Consider the following 21424-nt stretch of genomic DNA (forward strand, 5'->3'; position numbering starts at 1 on the left):
AGTGATTCTGCCTGAGGGTTGTAAAGCTGCTGTGAAATGCCATGTGAATTGTGAAGGTGAATGAAGTGTGCAGATTAGTAAAAATGTCCATATGTGGCAGGAAGGATGACAGAAAGGTTACTGATAGGTAGACAGATGGATGAAAGGGCAGGCTGTAGGACAAATTGACTGAAACATGCGGTCCAGACACAGGAAATGTCAAAATGGGACGTTGATCTAAACAGCTACTTGAGCACGAGAGATAACATCTAATGGCTAAGATACACAGTCTTGAACATGACAGAGAAGGGATATAAGTTTTGTATTAAGAGTCAAGTGGTAGACCCATTTAAAGAGCCATTTATGCATATTGCAAAAGCATGTACCACTCAGCCAAGGCAAAGTCACTTTTCATTCCTTTCATATTCAGATGAGGAAAAAATCTCATACAGGGAGAGAGAGAGAGAGAGAGAGAGAGAGAGAGAGAGAGAGAGAGAGAGAGAGAGAGAGAGAGAAAGGGGAAGATGCTGACATGTCAACAGGCAGCAGCAGAGAGCCTTGGTGTCGACATCATAGAGGGAGAGCGGGAGCGCCATCGAGAAGTGCGGCGGCACACAGGTGTCAGCGGCACTCTGCCCCAGGGCCAATGGCGGAGTGACGCTTATGAGACAAGGCAGAGGCGTATAAACCCTCGTTGTGCGCCACAGGGGCTGCTGTTACCTCGTAGATTCTCTTTTCCTTCCTCCATTTTCCCCTCTCTTTTCATGCATTGCATCACAGAGTGAACAAGAGACGATGGATAGGCCGGGAGATACAAGAGTGACCTCATGGGGTGCAAGAGTTAGGCTAAAGCCTTTGTTTCTCTGACGGATGTTTTAATGCAGCAGCACCAAGGTCAGAGCAAGACAAAAAAAAAGGCAGACTAGAGTCATTTAACTGTAATTTTCTCACTTGCAAACATCATCATAAACAGTGTGCAAATGCTCATGAATATACATGCAGATGTCATTCTGCCTGACTGCCGATGGTGAAATTACGCTGCACATTTTCCCGAGCAATTATGAATCAGCCTAATTTGATGACTGTTGAGGTGGATGTGCGTTGGAGAGTGTTTTCGTTAGCGCTTATGTCACCCTGGTGTTAGCTTGTTTGTCCCAGCCTGGGAGCAAATTTCGGAGAGTGACAAACAGACGCCCCTCTGACTGTGACTTAATTACATATAGGGAATGCATTTGGAGACACTGCTGTGAATCCAGAGGTTGTTTTCTTTATTTAGACCACAGTTGTAAGTGATCGTGACAGCCATGGTAATGTCAGTTAAGTCTCACAGGACGATTTACACAGGAAATAGTCTTTTCAACCTGAATCTTGTTCAAGCTTTTCAAAAGTCATCATCGTATTAAACATGTAAAATGACTGACTTAATACTCCTGCACTCCATTTCATCACAACACACAGTTCCAGGTGTCTGTACACTAAACACACAATGCTGTACTTGCGCATGCTAATGATTTAAAGGGTTATAATCTGGTAAATCTGCTCTTGGAGAAATGCACACATAATGCTTCCCATACCATGCAAATAGATCTTTAGTTTATTTCCTTTGCATCATGGAGTGCCCTTTTGAAATAATAAATACACAGTGCCCCACACCTCCTTTGAAGTAATATTGTTTGAGCTGTAGTGTGTTATTGACTAAAGGGTGAACTTTAAATATTATAGGTTATGTTTGGGCAGGACCAAAGAGGGACAGAGAGGCTGGGGAGAAAAAAAGACAAAGTCGAAACAGAGAAAAAAAAATACAACATTTCAGATATCCTGAAACTACTCTTGATATTGAAACGCTTTTGAGAATAGTGCAGAGTCTGACAGCTCGAGAATTAGAAACGTGTGTCATTCGGCAAGAGTCAATTCTGTACCTTGAAAATACAATATGCTATGAGCATTGTGGAAAACAAAAATACCCATCAGCTGTGAACACAACATCCAAAAAGGCCACGCTAGCGCAGCAGCATGAATGTTAGTGCATTAGTGTTGCCTGTCAGGGAGTACAGATTAAATTGGATTAACACATCATTCAGGCTGCAGGAGCAAACGTCCTCAACAGGCGCTCTTTGCTACCCACTAAAACAGAAAGCTGTCACGGAACCAAAACCCTGCATCCATAGAGGTCAGAAAACATTCTTAGCTTCTGAGATTTTAAATTGGCTTATAGCTTCCAAAAATTGACTTTTTCTGTTTGGCTAACAAGTCACTTCTTGCTTCGTGTTAAGGCAACATGTTTTACTCAGTGCAATGCCAAAAGGAGCAGCAAGAAATTCAGCCAGTCTTACAAATAATTGCCGCAGATCCTTAAGTATGTTCTAATTCAAAAACAGAGTTTGAATACAGAATTGTGTTGAATCAAAAACAGATTCTGCATCAAATTGTGATCCTAAGAATTAGAATTAGATGAAATCATGAGACAACCAAAGATTTCCATCCCTGTCCATCAATATACAAAATGTAAAGTCCCAATTATTCTGATTGCATCCTGCCATGGTATGTGGCAAGCTCTTTTTGTGACACTTCATTTTGTGTTTGGAAAAGCAGCCATCGTCTCAGTAATGATAGAAGTAACTAGTAGGAGAGGCTATTTAAAAAGACATTTCCTATGATAACCATACAAACTCCCTTCAACCCACAGAGTCCCTTTGCACCTTTCAGAAAAAAGCTAAAGACCCAAGTCTTTCATGAAAATATGCACTTAATGATATTGATGACGTGCAAACAGACGCCCCTCTGACTGTGACTTAATTAAATTTAGGGAATGCATTTAGATGGTTTTGTTTGATGATAAGGATATTTCGGATGCGTTTAATGATTAGAACTCTCGAGACTAGCTATTGATGATGTGCACCGATCAGACTTTAAGCAGATTGTTTGCTTAATGACATTGTTTCCTCCTTTCTAGATCCTTGCTTTTGCTGTTCTTACTCTCTGATGTATGTCGCGTTGGATAAAAATGTCTGGTAAGTGAATTGTAGAATTGTAGACCTCAAGTATTTACCAAAAAGAAGCACTCTTCTCATTACAGAGTAAAATAATTCCAGTGTATGTATAGTAATATCGTGACTTTATTTTAAATTACTGACAGCTTATCAAATTGCCTTTTCTGAGGTCCTCATTATAAAATCAACTGTGAGGGACATTCTGTATCTCTTTAGATGTACAAACATTATTTAGCTTATTTCCTGCTCCTCACGACAATCAGAGCTGATAGGGTTAGGCTGTGACGTTGCCCGCCAAGGACACTTAGTGTCTCCCCTCATATCTGTATTGTTTGGTCGACTTAGTGTCTGCTCCCAATTGTCTTAGACACCACATTCATCAAACGTCTGACGTAGAGTAGGTAGGGTAATATGCCCCTGACTTCAGCATTATCTTCTGAATAAATACGAAGCCTATGGGACGTTCTGGCAGAATTGGCTTGGCAAGACACTGTATCACACGTGTGCAGTTAATGTCATTTCTCCTGGCGAGTTTTATATAACGTTCTTTAACATAAGCCACCTGACTCTCCTGAATGTTTCTTGAGTCAAGTATCTACAGCATTATTCATGATCTGCTCTGTTTTTTTTCCCTGTTTTGCAATACATTACACACTTTCTGAAATCGATGCCAGAAAATAGATCATTAGAAAGATTGGGACCCTTTTCAAAATAATTATCTTAACTTATCAAACGCTCATTGAAATTGGATTATAACTGCAGGAAATGTTAATTTGACATCCCATCTTCCTCTCATTGTATGGCTTATGCTAAAAATTAAACACCTGAAGCTTCCAAACACAACCTCATCCACAGATATGTTTTATTCATACCAATCGAGGGTTCTGCAAATTCAAGAGAACAATTCATTACCTCCTCCAGCAAATGCTCTCAGTTGTAAACCAAACTCAACAGAAGATATTAGCACACACAGTTTATGAGCTGCTGACTCACACTTGCTAAGAGGATTTAGCACAAAAAAAGCTTGTCTGCTAACAAACACTTCAGAAATCCAACACCTCTGACACAAAAGTGATGCTACGCAAGTACTCACATTACATTTTATCTTAGAAAATACACGAAAAAAAAATGTTTACAGCAACCCCTTTGATCATGTTCCTCCTTAAGCTATTCCCCCGATCACTTATCTTGCCCCACCAGACCCAGAATATCTTTTGTGCTCACAGTGAGCCATTTTTCTGAGTTTCAAGAGAAAGAAAGGGGCTTCAATCAAAAAAAAAAATCTTCTGGAGGGCATTACTGAAAACATTAACCAAACAGGAGAAACAACATTTACTGTGCAACCACACAGTGCCATGACTCTGTGTGCCAGCTAAGCCCTGTCAGCCCACAGGACACCAATTCACATTTCATCCAGCAGCTCATTTAGCACACAAGAGGAGACCTGGACAGTGAGTGTTTGGACGCTGGTGGATGGGAGCGTTGTCAAAACTAGGCCAACCATCAAGGTTTTCAATTGGATGACACACATTGCCAGGTAGGCAGTGAAGCCATTCTGCATGTTTTACTGTCAAATTACTGCTCCTGCACCAAATTATCTACTCCAGCACACCGACACCTGGAGGCCTCACCCACAGAAAGACATTAGCACCTCTCTAACTAGCAGCGTGCTGCAGGGCAAATCAGTGGAAGACATTTTGCGTAGGAGAGGCAAACACAAACTACCGAAACTCGTTTTGAATGTTAATAGGATAGAGAAAAGAGAAAACAATTTCTACTTTTAAAAATGTATGTCATCAGATTGTTGGATCTATGGTCACAGAGAAGGTGGTGTGATACATTTTTATTTCAAAGTATTAAGTTGCTAGTCTGGCTGGTATAAGGCATATATACTTAAAATATTGAATTATGTTTAAAGCTACTGCAAAGAACTTTCAGTCGACATCATCTTTGCTCCTGACGATCGAGGAGGTATCTCTTAACATCCTGTCCTTTTTTTTGCAAATAATCTCATCCTACTTACCTACCTAACCCCTAACCCTAAAGTACACCCACTGTGAGTCTTTGCTGTGGAATGTAAGCAATGTAAACACGTTTAAAATGATAGTTGATGCTGTTAGGGTTAGGGCTGATCTGGCTTCTTTTAAAAACTAAAGTCTTGTGAAATAGTGCCGTGTGCACTTCTCAAGAGATGACTTCGCCCCGCTGCAAAAGATACAAAGTTGCAGTTCAAAGGTGATCGTGCTCATGGGAGAGATGCCGTTATCCCCCGTGAAAGTTATTTTATGAATAAAGTGACATTTGAAATACAATGTCAATGTGGAAAAGTTACAGATTGTTGCTTTAATACCTTTCAAACTTAACACCGCCAAATTTAAACTTAAAGCCAGAAAGGCTTAAGAATTCAGGTATCTGAATTTGGACAGAAAAGTAAATCCTAATACTTATCAACGCTTTCTATATAATTTATGTACTTAAGACCATTAGACACAGTTGGCAGGCTTTTTTTGGATTTGGGTATCCCAACTTTTAAGTGCTTTAAGTGCTGAAGAACTTTGACATAACATTTAAAAGCATTGGATAGGTTATGTTTTGAATACCCCAAACCCTGCACCCTAACGTGCAGCTGAGAGCAGTTTTTGTTTCTCCAAAAAATGACAGTCAGAAAGTCTTCACTCTTAATCCCTAATTTATCATGTTCTTAAATATACCTGCATTTTAAATAAGAGCAAAGAATCAAAGTGTGTTAAAACTATTACAATTTATGTTAACATAGTCCATTTTCCTAAATTGAGTATGTTTCCATGTGCACATTATTGTGTCCATTGTTTAGCTGGGCAGGTATAATAGTTCCCCCTATGACTCTCTGTCACTCATCTCATTGTGTTAAGAAATCATTCTGTTAACTGAAATTCTGATGTGCACCTTTATTCATTGGAGGTAAGACAGACAGAATCATTAACATATTTAATGGAACAAAGATTATGAAACTGTTTGAGTACTAACAGCATGCATGAGAGACACAGTCATGTGTACCAAATGTGACATAATCTCTCATGCAATGATGTCCTGCTTATTCATCAATATCTCTGAAAAAAAGGATGATGTGGAAGCCACTCCCTATTGTTCATGATCCTACAGCGTAATGTGTTGAAAAAAACAGAAGGACATACAATGACAAACCTGTAAATAAATGTTTAAGTTGTGTTGAGAAATGTGCCATTTCAAGAGACGTACAGTTAGGTAAGCTTTCCAGTCATCATCCATCCCATCAATCCAACCACCCATCCATCTACCCATCCCTCCATCCATGCATGGGAACGTCCACATTTTGTTATTGATGGTAACTGATCATAAGTATCCTGACACCTCAAACAGGAAACAGCTGACCAAACACTCAGTAATCCAAAATCAAACAACCTAATTCCCACTGATTTAGAGTTTGGATCCACTCAAGCTCTTTATTGTTACTGATAATTACCCAGAAAGTCAGTGTGAGTGTTAAATAATAGGTCAAGCAGCTTTTCTTGCCTGGCTTTCAGCGTCGACCTTTGGCTGATATTTGAGATGTGTGCAATGAGTGTGACTTTGGCGTCGGTCGGATGTGATGCCTGCCTACTTAGCGAAGACAAGTGAAAGGTCAGTGCTCTCCTGGTGCTGAGGGGTTCAAGACTCAGGGCAGCGGATTCCAACCTGTGGCTGAAAATCAATCGTGCCCTTCAGGAGCTTGAAAGCACTCTGCACCTTGAAGCTGTGATTTAGAAGGGAAGGAGGGAGGGAAGGACAGCAGGACGGAGTGATAGATAGATGATGGATAGACAAAGAAATAGAGAGTGTTGAGGTTTTGTTTCATAATGTGGGTTTTAAGTGACAGAGCTGTGTGGGAGAGAACACTGTAGGGTTTATAGCTAACCCTTTAAATGCCTGGAAAGAACATGGGTGAGTAGGCTGTAAGCACCTCCATCACTTGTATAAACGTCTGGCAGAACAACAGATGTAAGAGGGCTGCCATTAAAAGCGCTGTGTGCTAAGTAAGCATGTCATCTGCTTAAAAATGTAGGAATTATAGCATTGTATGTATTAGAAATGTTATTTTCCTTTCAGCTTTCAACCATAGCTGATGGAGGAAGCAGAGTTTAGCTGTTTCCTTTATTATTTCCTTGAAAATGAGCAGAAATGGTTTGCTAAAAAGCATTTTCCCGTCTTCTTTGATTAGTTATTTATTGCTTTTCGATTTGTGTTCGAGCCCAGTGCTGCTCGGCGAATCAATCTACTGCTTCAGGTATTGTGCAACCATGTGTGAGTCTGAACGTTGAGAACATTAAATCAATGGTTACACAGCGGTCAGACATCTGGAGAAAACTTACATGGGCAGTCTCTATGGTCTGTGAGTTAAGAAACTGCAGAAAAGAGAAGTGCTGTTCCATTTGAGCTATTACCCCTGACAGTCACATTAATAGCCACAGGAACCAAGTCTAACAGAGACATAGGATGAAAGAAAATAGGCCTCAAAGCTGAGGGGAGGCATGTTGGGAGTGTATTCTGAAGAGAAGAATGTGTTATTGTGAATGTGAGTAAACTAATTTTTCACAAACTGTCACTAATAGTATAATTAGCTACAAGCCATAAGCCTAAGTAGTGACAGCATGTTGTTGATTGTAGTTATACTCAATGCTGACAATGTTTACTATGCACACGGTATAACTAAGAGCTTGACTCAATAATGTAGTAGGCTGTAGTGCTCTTCTCGGGATTGCCAGACTGCATAATAATGCAGCAGGTATGGCTCAACATCTGCTGTCTGTGACTACAGCAAACCGCAGCAAAGAGAATAAATAATGCCATGACATTTCGCTCCCTAATGAGATTCTCTTCAATCAGCTAAAAGAGCAACTTTTGAAATATAATGCAGAGGAGGCAGGACTTTATTAAAGTCTAGACTAATGAAAATAATCAGCACAAAAACATGGATGCAGAGAGTTAGTATTTGACTCCAGTTGCATAGATTTGTGACAAAATTGGTGCCAAAATCGGTCAATCTACAGTGAGACATATCTAAAGACATGCAGTTTAACACCATTCAAGAGAGGACTCAATATGTATGGAATACACAGATCCAAGGGTTAGCATATGCATAAAAAAATCCCACTTACAGAAAGAACCACTACTCTTCCTTTCTGAGCAGAAAATGAAGGGACATGGACTGTACAAGAAGAAGAGAGGCAAAGGGAGACAAAGTGAGCAAAGTGAGAAAGAAACTGACAGAAAGAGAGATAAGCTGAGAGGAAAAACTCAGGGGATGTGGGGGGGCTTCATGTGGGGGAGGAAGAGAGAAGGAGGAGGAGGAGAGCAAAATGACACACTCAGAAGCGGTGAGGCAGAAGTCTCATGTGATTTAGAGTAGATTTAGAAGGGGAAGCCTGTGGGGGAGATAAGCAGCAAAAAAAAAAACGAAAAAAAAAAAAAACCTAGCATGAACAGCAGGTTTGCAACATCAGGCCAGAGAAGTAGCCCAAGTACCAGAGGGGGGGGATTCACAGAGAGGGACCATGTCAGATAGCTGCTTACCCTTCCTCGTCTCCAGACACACAACCAGGGGAAAAATAAATATTCATTCCCTCCCCATGTGCCCAATGTTAAAAGACTTCCCAAAGGCTTGTGTCCGTGAGTTCCATGTAAAACAGCCCTACACGACAGTTTAATGAAACAACTACAAAATGTGTTTTTTAGCCACCAGAATCAAATCGAAAAGATTCAATCTCCAAACACGAGCTATAATTCATTCACACATTAAATTTGAATTTAGACAAGCCATATGAATTAAAGCTACTGTAAGGTGAACCGTTACTACTACTTAAAGGGGCTGCATTATGGGGCTGTGATTCATATCACAATATTATATAGTATCACTCTAGCAAGACCATAATTACTTGTGTCATGGGTGGAGTCAAATCCTGACTGTGTAATATAAACAAAATATCTGATCCCATAAGGACTGGTTCGTTGGTTATAAATCAGACTGAAATGAACACTTGGATTACACTATGTGACCAGATTATCAGTAAAGAAATTGATTATTTCTATACAGTTCTTTAAAAAGCCTATAACCACTGCAGAGGGGTTAGGTGTCAGGCAAGCTGGCGAGCTTGAGTTTGTGTAGCGCTTTTCTAGTCTTCTGACTACTCAAAGCGCTTTTACACCGACCCATTCACACACTGATGGCAGAGGATTGGAGGAAGATGAAGACTTAAATGATGAGAAGTTTCCCAGTGACTGATCCATTTGACTGTTAGACTGCTATCATGAATACTACAAGTACATGCACAGGACAAGATCAGGAAGTCATTAAAAGTAGTGCTTTGTCTACAGGGGGCACCGCATGAACACAAACTGAAAGGGCCAATGGGAGATCAAGCTGATGAAAAAGTTTGGTGGATTCTTCTGAGAAGTCAAGTAGGTTTGATAGGAGCCTATGGTTTTTTTCAGATACAATGTTGAAATATGGAGCCTAAGATTTGTATGACTACAGGAACAACATAAGGTGTTTTGCTCAAACCTTCGGAAGAGTAAGTGGCAACCTGCTGCTACAGAAGCAGCTACGATGGAAGCCATTTATTTTAGCCAACAATGACTGAGCCTCTCATTTCCCTCTGACAGATGGAGGGGACCAACCATAAAGCAGGAGCACGAATCATTAAGTCAGCCAAAGCTCTGCAGAGTTGTTTTAATTGTGTGCTCTGGAGCTGTAGGCATAACTTACCTGATTGCTGCTATAACTAACTGTCTTCACAGCGACAGACGAGATCTTCTCCGAGAACATTTAGAGAGTGATTTGTGTTGCAGCAGGCTCCTCGGGGAGAGGATGATGTGGAGAGATAGAGCGTCGAGGAAAGAGGGAGATAGTTCATCGCAGAGCGAGCAGATTGGACGCTCGCCGTCGGAGACAACCACCACCAGCAGGAGCACCTGGCTAATGCTTTCATGGCTCACAATTTACAGGAAGACCGCCGCTGGGTGTGCTGAGCAATATCAATGTGACACCCTACAGAGGTGTGGGCCTCCGGTGCCGACCTTCTGTGTGTGTGTGTGTGTGCCAGGCAGAGCCCTCATTCAAGGCGTTAATCAATGGCCTTTCAACGGTTATACCGCTGGGTCTGCAAATCAATCACTGAATAAAGCCGAACAACGTGAACGCACACAAAGTGCAGGATTAACAAAAAGGACATATTCAATACGCACACGATCATCTTTAAGAGGACATGCACTCACACGTACACACACACACACACACCTAACTGATGTGTTGACAGGTTGGGCACAGCTCACACTCCCTGACTTCTGCATAAAGGCAAATCAAATTCTGTTACAGATGATAGTCTGCCAAGACTCTCATTCCTTGACTGACATACAAGCCTGTGAATCAATCCACTTAAAACAAGCTTCACTATGAGCTCCCAGAGACTGCATTGTGCCAGGCAAAACTTTGCCATCAGAGCTTCGCAATCTGTCTGCCTTCCAGATGATGCAGACAGGTGCCTGCTGCAGAGGAACATAACAGGCAACTGCGTACACCAGCACTCGCTCATCGTGGAAGGGTTTCAAAGCAGCTTCAGCCAGAGTGTTAATAATCCATGATTATTCTCATAATAAATGTCTGTTGCCTCCTCTTGATGCACAGTAACATCACTCCATCCAACCCCCGGCAAACTCCAGTCGAATATAACATGTGAGGCTGTAGAGATAATGTTCCCTCATCCTGCATCTCCCTCCACCAGTTTAAAAAGTCTAAACACTTAATCTTGTCAAAAGAAACTCTTAATAAACTCAGAGGGAAGCCCTGCTTTGCCCTCAGAGAGAAACAAATGTGGTGTACAGCAGCTATGATCTGCAGCATCAAGCCCGAGGCGCTAATGCATATTTATGCTCCAAACTCATTAATCAGCCGAGCGCCGAAAAGAGCGCGTGACAACGAGGGACACAGAATCAGAGCTGAGGAGACAACAAACACATAATAATGTCCAGATAGTGATCAATGTGAGAAAATAATAAATGTGTGAGGAACAGCAACGTCAGGGCCACTGGGGAGAGCTGTAGGTAGAATGTTTAATTTGCTAAGTGTTTAAATATTAATGTAAATAAGGCGGACGACGCTGAATGGAAGATGTGGTCACAGAAACGGTTTTCTGAAGAAATCGTCTGCAGCTTGGGCTGATGTTGGATGTGTGCAGACTGAGGCAGTGGCTTCAACAGTTGTGTCAAGGAGACGTACCTGTACTCTTCCTGGGTGAAGATTGGGATGCGAGAGGGCTGCAGGACAGTGATCTCCACCAAAGTGCTGTTCGTCTTCACCGGTTCGCCGTCATCATAGGCGATCACAAACAACTGCACGGGACAAGAGAAAAAACCCCAAAAAAAACACATTCATATGCAAGCACAAATGTTGAGGGTTATTCATTTTTTGTCCATACCACCACCCACGACAACAAATAATTCTCTTTCTGTGGTAGCCAGGTATTTTTTTTTCTAAACATGTTCTGCATTCTAATAAACTGACTGGCAAAATGGGATCTGGCGAGCAGCCTGCGAAGCTTGCAGAGAGCGAGGATGAATGTATTGATCTACATTCATAGACTGTGGAGAATGGGGCCTGGAGGGGGAGCAGTGGAAAAGCGAGGAAGCGTGGAGGAAGAGATAGGCAGGCAGAGAGTAAACAGAGAAATATTTCAAGAAACAGAAAAAGAAAAGAAGAAAGGAAACAAAAAAAATACAGGGTCAAGGTAGATAGATTACAAGGTAGTATGAGCCACAAATCCCCATTAAGACCTCATGTGCACAAACACCTGGCTCTCTGTTCACAACTACTGATGTGTCTGTGTAAGGTCACCTTAACTTGTTACAAAATCTCTATCTGAGCGGGTATGAGAGAACATCTTTTATCAATAATGAAGCTTGGTGGTCAAAGACACAAGGAAAGCAACGGCTTTATCTTTGGGGACAAAAAAACCCTGAAAAAAACATCCTACACCAAAACATGTAAGACAAAGCAAGTACATTATGAGTGCATGTTTATGTTATAATAAACAGGTAAGGCGTGTTTCCCTTAACTTAGCTGGCAGTCGCAAGCAATTATGCCACCGGCGACGGACACCTCGAAGCCTGGGACAAAGGAAAGCCTGAGGGTTTTGTTTGCCCTGAAACTATGCTCTTTCACCAGTTGTGTGGTTATCCGCTAAACACTAATATAGTGTCCAACATCTTTCATGCACAAGTGTAGCCCTCGCTGGTACACTTGAGTTCCAACCTCCTTAATATACACACACACAAAGTATGGAATGATATGTGGGAAAGGAGTCAAAGGTGGTGCCCTTCGAGACCTACAACCTCTATAAAGGGGTGTGCAAACTAACTGCTAGGCCTCGCCTCCACATTTTGGTCTACAATTAATTGAACTTGTAGCCTTTGTGTGTTGGTTTTTTTTAAAGAAGTTTTAGATTTCCAGAAATTCAAGCAAGGGGTTGGATATTATTTAAGTGCATAACTATTGACTCTAAATGGACACCTTGTGAACTCACTGTAAATCTAAATAAAAAATGACATGTATTATCTAGCAACAGACCCAGCAGCAGCATCTCACTCAGAAAATCCACATACACAGCTTCGGCGTATTACTTCATTAGGACATTTTACTGGACTGTTGTCCTTGACCCAGATTAGAATTGATTAATTGGCAGTGGTATGTTATATTCCGCTACAGTAGGTAGCAATTTGTCAATAGTTGACTTTCTTCTGGCTAACGTATTACTTCAAGCAATGGACAAACAAGTTAGCAAGCAGCAATACCTTCGTCCATGTTCTTCAATATGTTTAACTCTTTCAGCTCACAAATTGTTGCTATGAAACCTTTGTCTTGTTCTCTTCCAGGCTTTCATCCACAAATGTGTTCCATTCAATTCCAAGGTCAACGGCCGACACGTGAAGTGTGTCGCATGCGCAGAAGGTCTAGACCCGCTTGGGTTGAATTGAGGTCTATAAATGCAAGGGTCGATCGAATCCAAAACCATATTACCTAGGTGTGTTAAGCATCTTAACGAAATTGTTTTAACATCGTGTAAATGTGCTATGAACTTCTACTCACCTTAAAGGTGACACTTGGTTCCTCATTAAGGTTGACCTTGGTGACGACTCTTCCAGTTTCCTCCTCCACGTCAAAGATGCTTCCACTGTATGGCGACCTGTCGTGATCCACTCTGTAGCGGACAAAACTGGCCGGGGTTCCCTGTAGGAAGAAGAAAGAACATCATGAAATGCATCAATCAAATGAACTTATCAGGACACCCCTTTCACATTTTCAAATGAAATCCTGAAGGTGTGATGATGAGGGCTTGACCATAGTTAAGTGTTATGAGATGCTCTAAAGCAGGGGTGCTCACACTTTTTCGGCATGGGAGCTACTTATAAAATGACCAAGTCAAAATGATCTACCTAATATAAACGTGCAAAACATATATTTATTTAGAATTTAGCTCTATACCTGTATATTAAGTGTTTGGTATAGGTTGTGGGGAGAGGGGGGGTGGGAGAGAGAGAGAGAGAGAGAGAGAGAGAGAGAGAGAGAGAGAATGACTCTGGTCTTTGTATGTAACTGGGTCCTGGTCTTCATGTCTCTCTCCTGTCTCATCCTTTTTAAAATCAAAAGTCCAAGTATACTACTGAGTCATGATTACTGATTACTTTAACTGTAATGCCATGTTTAGTTACATTATTACACCTTAATCCACCCAAATAATATTATTGATGGATAATTCATACTGTGACTGAACATGGCCTTGAAATATTCCGATTCATTGCATATCCTTTAGTTTTCCAGCCTAGGCTACATTTACATCCCTGTTTTTTTTATCTGTTTCATCTGTAGGCTCCTTCACTATGTTTCTCATTCTCTTAGCTTATTACAGTTCTTGTCTTTCCTCCTCTTTGCCTGATGATCCTCTGCCTTTCTAGCTGCAACAAATGATAACTTGATTGATGCAGCCTTTTAACACAACATAACATATTTTAATATTTGTTCAGCAAATACAGTCACATCCCGACGGTCTTTACTTTCGGTTTTAATGAAACTAAACTTAAGAGGAAAATACGGAGGCGCGGAGTGCAGAGCTGTTTTTTGTTTTTTTTTCATAGTGAGGACGGACGATGGGCTGACATCTACTTTATAATGCTTTGCGATCTACCCACACAGCCTTCGCGATCGACTGGTAGATCGCGATCGACGTATTGAGCACCCCTGCTCTAAAGCTATACGGGCAGTGTATTATGGTTGATATAAGTATAAATTAGGAAATGGTATAATCATGCTAAAGGCTGGAACTGTTCTTGTTAAAGAATGCTGCTCTACTGTCTGTGTACCATGTAAAATATCTTAAAGTTACAATCTCAAGGTTTTTAATCCAGTTCAAAGTCTGTAAACTCCATGGGAGAGGTAGGGAATTAAAATAATTCCAAACCAGTGGCACAATGATAAAAGCCCTTGCAATTGCAGATTTTCTAATAATTAAAAAGTTGGTTTCATGTTAACAATTCCCAGGACTATCTTTTATATGCAGCTCTTTTTTTGTGAGTGCATGAACACAACACAGAGACAGAGAGATACAATGAAAGGAAAGCCCTCAAGTAATGGACAAGACCCACAAAAAATGATAGAGAACAATTGGAAAAAAGTCATACTGAACCACAATGAAATTTTCCATCAAAAAAAAAAAAAAAAGACAATTCTGGCAAAAAACTGTTATTTTTCTGATTTATTTTGAGGCTTTTTTGTGCCTTTATTGGGGCGAAGCATAGTAGATAGAGCTGGGAGAAAGAGACCGGAGAATGACATGCGGGAAGGAAATCACAGGTCAGATTTGAACCCGGGCGATGCCTGAGGGACCAAAGCCTCCGTACCCCCAGAGCCCCAACAAAAACATCTTCAAGTGATATAAAACAGAATATCAAGTGTTTTCATTACCAACCTTTTTACCAAAATTAATAAGGAAACCACATTCCGTCTCTGTTGGAGACCAAAACCACACCCGCAACAAACTCTTATGTGTCACCAAAGAGAATAAAACGGAGATCTTTCAGGCCACCGCTTTAAGGCTCTAATTTACAATAGAATCTCCTCATTAGACAATCTAATTTGAATCTAATGCTATTCAGTGATTCAGACCTCTTCCCTTTCATGAGGAATAAAAAACTTCTCCATTAAACCCCCCATTCAAGTCTCCAAAGTAACATACTTAAATTCATTAACGACAGCCTGGACTTAAATGTGACCCTTTGATTAAGATGAATCATGGCTCCTGATTACTAATCATCTCTATAGCCCATCTTATTCCAGTTTCAGTCCTTCTGACCCCACATTTTTTATACACTTTGTGAAGCTCTACTGCCTTGCCCGAACTGATTTTACTCCCTGGGGATCGGGTAAAACCTGAGGCTAGAGAGAAGTAAAATCCTGTAGTAGAAGTGGATCCCTCGGGAGGCCAACTCACACAAATGTGTCTCTGAGAGGTTACAAAACTATCGCTGTGAATTCACTAAAGGGATTCTCAAAAAAGAAGAGTCTCATCTCTAAAAGCTCTCCAACTTGTTTTCTAACATGTAATGGAAAAGATGTCGGGACAGGATCATTAATAAAAAAGCAACTTCAACAGAAAACCCTCATACAGTGGCCTCTGTTGCAAGACCTCTACAGTGAGGCCAGAAGAGACGGTTCAAAGTATTTTGCTAAAGTCTAGACGTACAGTGTTTTAGTCCTAGAATAGCAGGACAAATATGGAAGATATTTAGTCAAATATTCAGACAATTTGGGGCTGCAGAGCGGTGCAGTGGGGAACACTGTTGCACCACTCTGTCAACAGAGCCTTTATATATGAAATCTGAATGTTCTTTCTCCACGTGTGGGTTATCGCCAGGTACTCTGGCCTCCTCCCACAGTCCAAAAAGAATGTGAGTGTGGCTGGTTGTCTGTCTCTATACTGTATGTCAGCACTGTGATTGACTGTTGGCATGTACAAGGCCTAATGACAGCTGGGATCGGTTCCAGCCCCCCTGTGACTCTGAACGGGAAAAGCCATTTAGATAACGGATGGATGGATGGATGGATGGATGGACAAAGAAGATTTCTTTAAATCATAACTCAATACTTTTCAGAACTATATCTTCTTTTGTTGTCTCAGCAGGATTTCACAGCCATTTTGGTTTCTGCTTGAGTCTAAAGGTACATACTGATCAGGATCATTCCTGCATCATATCCCATTCAAGCATTGAATCTACATTAGATACAGTTACATCTCAGTCTGCCTCTGTCTACAGATATTTTCACTTGTACATCTCCTTTCTACTCACTATGAATGTTTTATATCTGCCTCTAGAGTGAACTCACTGTGCCATTAACAATTCAGGCGAGCAGCAAACCCCTTGACATACAGTATTTTAGCATAAAGTGTTTTCTTACTTATTGCAACCAACACATTCTCTTTATATCATAATGCAATTCTCTTTAGAAGGAAATTGCCTGTTCATGATTTAAAGAACACAATTTGGAAGCAGTTAGCCCATTGAGTGATGCTTCAGAGACACACAACACGACAGCCTTAAACAGCCTGCGGAACACAATAATACAGCTTCATTAGGTGGGGTTGCATTAGAATAAAATCCTCATTTGATTTACAAATGACTAAAAACACTGTTAAAGAAATGAAAGTATCTAAAAGGTAGTATTTTAGTAGTAGTAGTAAGTATTTTATCTAAAAGGAGCAACACTAACTGTTCTCTGCTGTCAAACTTTTTACAAGAGCCTTTGTATCCATGGCGATCTCCTCTATCTTTCTAGGTGACATTAACAGTACTGTTATGGGTTTGAGTGGCACTACTAAAAAATCAGAGGATGGACAAAGTCATTGTTTTAAGTCACACGTACAGTGAGACACAATCTTTGATCTCAAGTTGTTTTATGTTTTACAATGTGTTCCATTGGATTAAAAGATCATTTTACAAGATCAGGAAATATGAAGTATATATAAAATGTATGTAACTGCTGTACTTTATTTTGTCAGCTTTTACATTTTAAAAGGTCTCTTTGGAACCACCCCTACATACAGGTTACCAGGGGAGCTTGCACTGTATCTAGCATGTATCAAAGCATGGATTTTAGATGTGCTAAAATAATACTTATTTTATCTTTAAAGAGAAATGGGTTTTTTGGGTTGTAATAAAACCTACACACGACACATTAAACTAGTGTTTTATTTAATTTGGCTCAGGGATTTAAACAGCAGGGATTAACACTTCCCTAAAAAATGTGAACTTCTGTGATTAACAGACAAAAGAAAAAAAAACTGGCTGAAATATCCTGAACAAAAACACCTTCTAATTATTGAACAATGTACTAAAGGATAAATTAGCTCTACATGACTGTGTCAAAACAGCAAAAGGCAGAGTGTCTTATTGGTGGAAATCATTCTTTTCTTTTCTTTTTTTTTAATACTAATAAACTGTTTGTTGTTTTTTAAAATCATTGTTTAAAGGACATAATTGAGGCCATTAAATGTTTATATCCCGCCTTCAGAACTCCTACTGGACAGTCAGCCTTGAAAACTATAGCAAAGTATGTTTATCACATCCAAACTACAACCAGATCAGGTTCGTCTTTCTATGTTTGCAGGTTTTTTTATGAGGTTGTGTAACACAGAGAGAAAGTGAGTTTGCACACTATGTGTGCATGTGTGTGTGTCTAACAACTCTAGACTAAGCTCTTTTCCATTGGAGGTGTCTATGACAGGCATCCTGTCAATAAAATGCTTTGAGCTCCCAAATCCAGGTCAATAAGAGACTGGGTTATCCGGGTGCTGTTAGGAATCTAATCCCTCTGTCTGTCAAACCACTCTGCAGAGTCACTCCCACGATTCACTCTCTGCTATTGAGCTCATGTTAACATAATGATGTGCTCTGTGCTCCTACATATTACCTGTGGCTTATAGCAGCTGGATATCATATGGGGGGGAGGGGGGGAGATGATGACAACAATTTACACAAAAAAACCCGATTAAGAGACAGTAAAGTAAAGAAGGAGAAAGAGAAGCATGAGGAGAGAGTCTGCCTTTAAGAGGGGAAGTGAGACATTAGATAGTCTTTGTGCCTCTCTGGAGATGTTTTGTGACCCACAGCAGGGACTGACAGGCTTCCATATCCCTCTGCAGAGTTCATGTGCTGCAGAGTGTACCAGAGCTCAATCCTGCCCTTGTGAGATCCCACCAGCAGGAGGATCACTGATAACGAGCATCGAGTCCGACCATATAGGACTTCTCTAAAAAAAAAAAAAAAAAAAAAAAACTACATGCAGAGCTGGAAGCTATAAAGACAAGGACATCGCTGGAAGATTGCTTTTCCCTTTCATTAAAAACAAAAAAAAGACGTTATAGGAGAAAAAGCTGGCTTGTGGAAGTCTGTAAAAAAAACTAAAAAAAAAACTCTGTAGCTCAAAAAAAAAAAAAAAAGATGTGAGTGAGAAGCCTGCTGACTCACCAAGCGCAATAAAATATTAAGGTGGGTGGCAGCACCAATAAAACAAGTTCAGCTGAGGTGAATGACGTGAAGGCTAACATTCTGGGAACTTGCACAATCCTAAATATAATTGTAATTCTCCTGACACACTTAAAGCAGGGTACTAAAAAAATCATAATGAATCCCCAACTAGCCCAAAAAGGTTATTTTTTTCATTCCTCCGATGCTGTGCCTCTTAAAAATACAGTTTCAAGTCTCAAAAGGGTGTCACCATTTCTTTCTCTTGCGTTGAATAATTTTTCCGCCTTGTTTTGCAGATCTTCCCCCACACCATATAAAAAGAAGAATCTTCACAGCTCCAACTCCCTGGAGAATCTGCTCAGATATCGTGAAGTAAAGGAGTGTGGGGAAACACAACTTTGTCAGAGGCAACTGGTAGATGACTCATAAAAGTGAAGAAGCTAAACAAGGGGCCTCTTACAATAAACACACACAGCACTGTGGCGCTAATGAGAGCAGCACAGTCCTAAAAACATCTTTAAATTGCATCGTGTCAAATCCTACAGCTGAAATTGGCTGATGTTCTGAGAGCACCATGCAGCAAGGAGGTAGAAATGAAGCGAGCCTTTTATCTCTGCTACCCTTATTAAAAAAACAGATGGAGTCAACATGCATCACAAGCTTTAAAACAATTGGGTATATATTGCATATTTTGAACATATTTTTGTGTGATATTATACTCACTGGTGGGTCCTGGTCTGTAGCAGAGACAGTCGTGATGACGGTTCCTTTCTCTGCATTTGGGGCAACCATGCCCTTATACAGGTCTTGGCGAAAGATGGGGGAGAAGTCGTTCATGTCCTAAAAACAAAAAGAGATTCCATTAACAGACCTGTCGTGTATTGGTTATATTAGGAGCTGCTTTTTTTTCTACTCCTTGAAGTCCACAGAAATATGTGTTTTTCAGCAATTTTTTAGATTCACAATAAATGTTTCAGTGCTTTGTATTTTCAGAGGGCTGAGAGTGTCTGCAAGGTAAAAGAGGAGTATTGTAGCAGTATTGATTTTAAAGCTGCTGCATTTGATTTGAACCAACACTATGCCCTGGGGACCAGCACGTTCAGACCACTGCCATTGCCAGCTCCATGCTCTACAATGCACCCGACCCCGATATCCATCCAGGAAGCTGGTGGCCCCACATACTGGCAACTACATGTTGTTTCTTTGGGTGTAACCCGACCAGGCACTGTGGATTTAAACCCATCCACCAATCCCTCACCGTCGAGGTTCCTCCTAGCACCCTGGTCTCCCTTTTTAAGGTGTGGTTCCTGTGTTCCAGTTCTGCCCCTCCATGGAGGTTTTTGAATTGCTTTTTGTCTGAACCATCCCCTGAAAATGAGTTTCCTCTGAAAGAACAGAACATGCTGAAAAGGTTATGTGTCCCTCCTAGCCTGTGAACGCTTTGGGATCCCAAAGGAGGTGCTTGAAAACATAGCTGGGGAGAGGGAAATCCTGGACAAGGTCAAGGTTAGGTTTTTTTTAATTTTTTTTTATCTATCTGAGCAGAAATTTGTCTTGGATACTAGAAAAAAATGGGCGAAACATTTAGCTTATCCCACATACTGGACAACTTGCTTAGCCTTCTGCTTATGTGAGACGGCACCAGATGGACGGACTTCCAGCATCTTATTAAGAAACCTGACAAATTGTTCTCACTGATGCAATTCACCGTGCCTCAGGCATTTTCTCTATCAACAGTGCATTTGAGCTAGATCACATATTAACACATACTTTACTCAAAAAACATTACACATGAAAAGAATCCATGAATATTTTACAAGTGGAAAATATGAACATACATATTACAGTGGCATGCTGATTAAAGCTTAAAGAACATCATATGTTAATTGAACCAATAAACTATTTCCCTTTACTCTACAGCTTGTGTTAATGAAGGAAAGGGTTGATAATTAATCACACCATTCATTTAAGTTGGAACAAAATTATGGTGCCTGATCCTTCCACGATTGCTGACATTTTTTTTTGTGTGCGTTTCATTTGTACCACTTCCTTCCTATTAATACACTTTCACATTAGCTTCTGTTGTAAAGGCATTTTATGTTTACAAGCAAAACACATTTGAGACAAGTTTTATTCTCTCAGGAAATCTCACGGTAATGGAGCCATAATACTTAAAGGGGCCCTAGTGCTCATTTCCAGCTCTCTATTTTTATACTAGTCCTCCTGAGAAGTAGCTTGGCATGATTCATAGACAAAAAAAAAGTGTTTATCTTGTACTGGCCCCTTTTTAAAGGCCTTGAGTCTAGCCTATGTCTCAAACAAGCAAATTTAAGCTTATTTCTCTTTAAAGCCCCTTTTGGCACTTCTGATTGTTGTCTGTTTTGGCGCCCCCTATCGGCAAATTAGGAGGCTGGGTTGAAAAAAAAAAGTGAAGGTATGACCATTTCTATAACTTGTCCATCTGAGGCCTAAATCTGATCCACAAAACAAAAAAAAACCAAAAAAAAAAGTTAATGCACAATATCATATACAGTATCTCAAAGCCAGACATCTATGTCTGATCGATATTATATTTTTACATGATTCATGTGAAACAGAAAGGTGGATTGGTATGTACTTCTATTCAATTCAACTATGTTCAGGTTATTCTTGGAAAATGCACTAGAATGGACTGTTCAAGGAATTACATAGCTAATAATTGGCACCAAAAAAAAGTCAACCTCATGCTGCCTCTTAGAACAACCCAACCAGACTGAAGTGAAGCTTTGAGATTGTGCCTTTTTCTTTACTTGAAGCCTTCGTTAGGTGATGGAACAGATTGTTAGGAGTCAGTGATATATTGCCATCCAGAACACATTTGGGAACTTAACATTGCCTCTTCTTTTAGC

The 21424-nt window shown here is 40.4% G+C and overlaps 1 protein-coding gene across 1 annotated transcript in view; it reads right to left on the reverse strand.

Moving 5' to 3' along the window:
* Positions 1-21424, reverse strand: part of LOC306835872 (protocadherin-15-like) — a 210301-nt gene that overhangs the window by 39652 nt on the left and 149225 nt on the right. Inside the window, exons 23-25 of the mRNA XM_079362649.1 lie at positions 19260-19376; positions 13105-13245; positions 11239-11351 (exon numbers count right to left, since the gene is read on the reverse strand). Coding sequence (XP_079218775.1) covers positions 11239-11351; positions 13105-13245; positions 19260-19376 — 371 coding nt within the window. The remainder of the gene's footprint in view (positions 1-11238; positions 11352-13104; positions 13246-19259; positions 19377-21424) is intronic.

The sequence above is a fragment of the Symphodus melops genome (genome assembly GCF_947650265.1).
Source record: "Symphodus melops genome assembly, chromosome: 15".
Taxonomy (NCBI): Eukaryota; Metazoa; Chordata; class Actinopteri; order Labriformes; family Labridae; genus Symphodus; species Symphodus melops.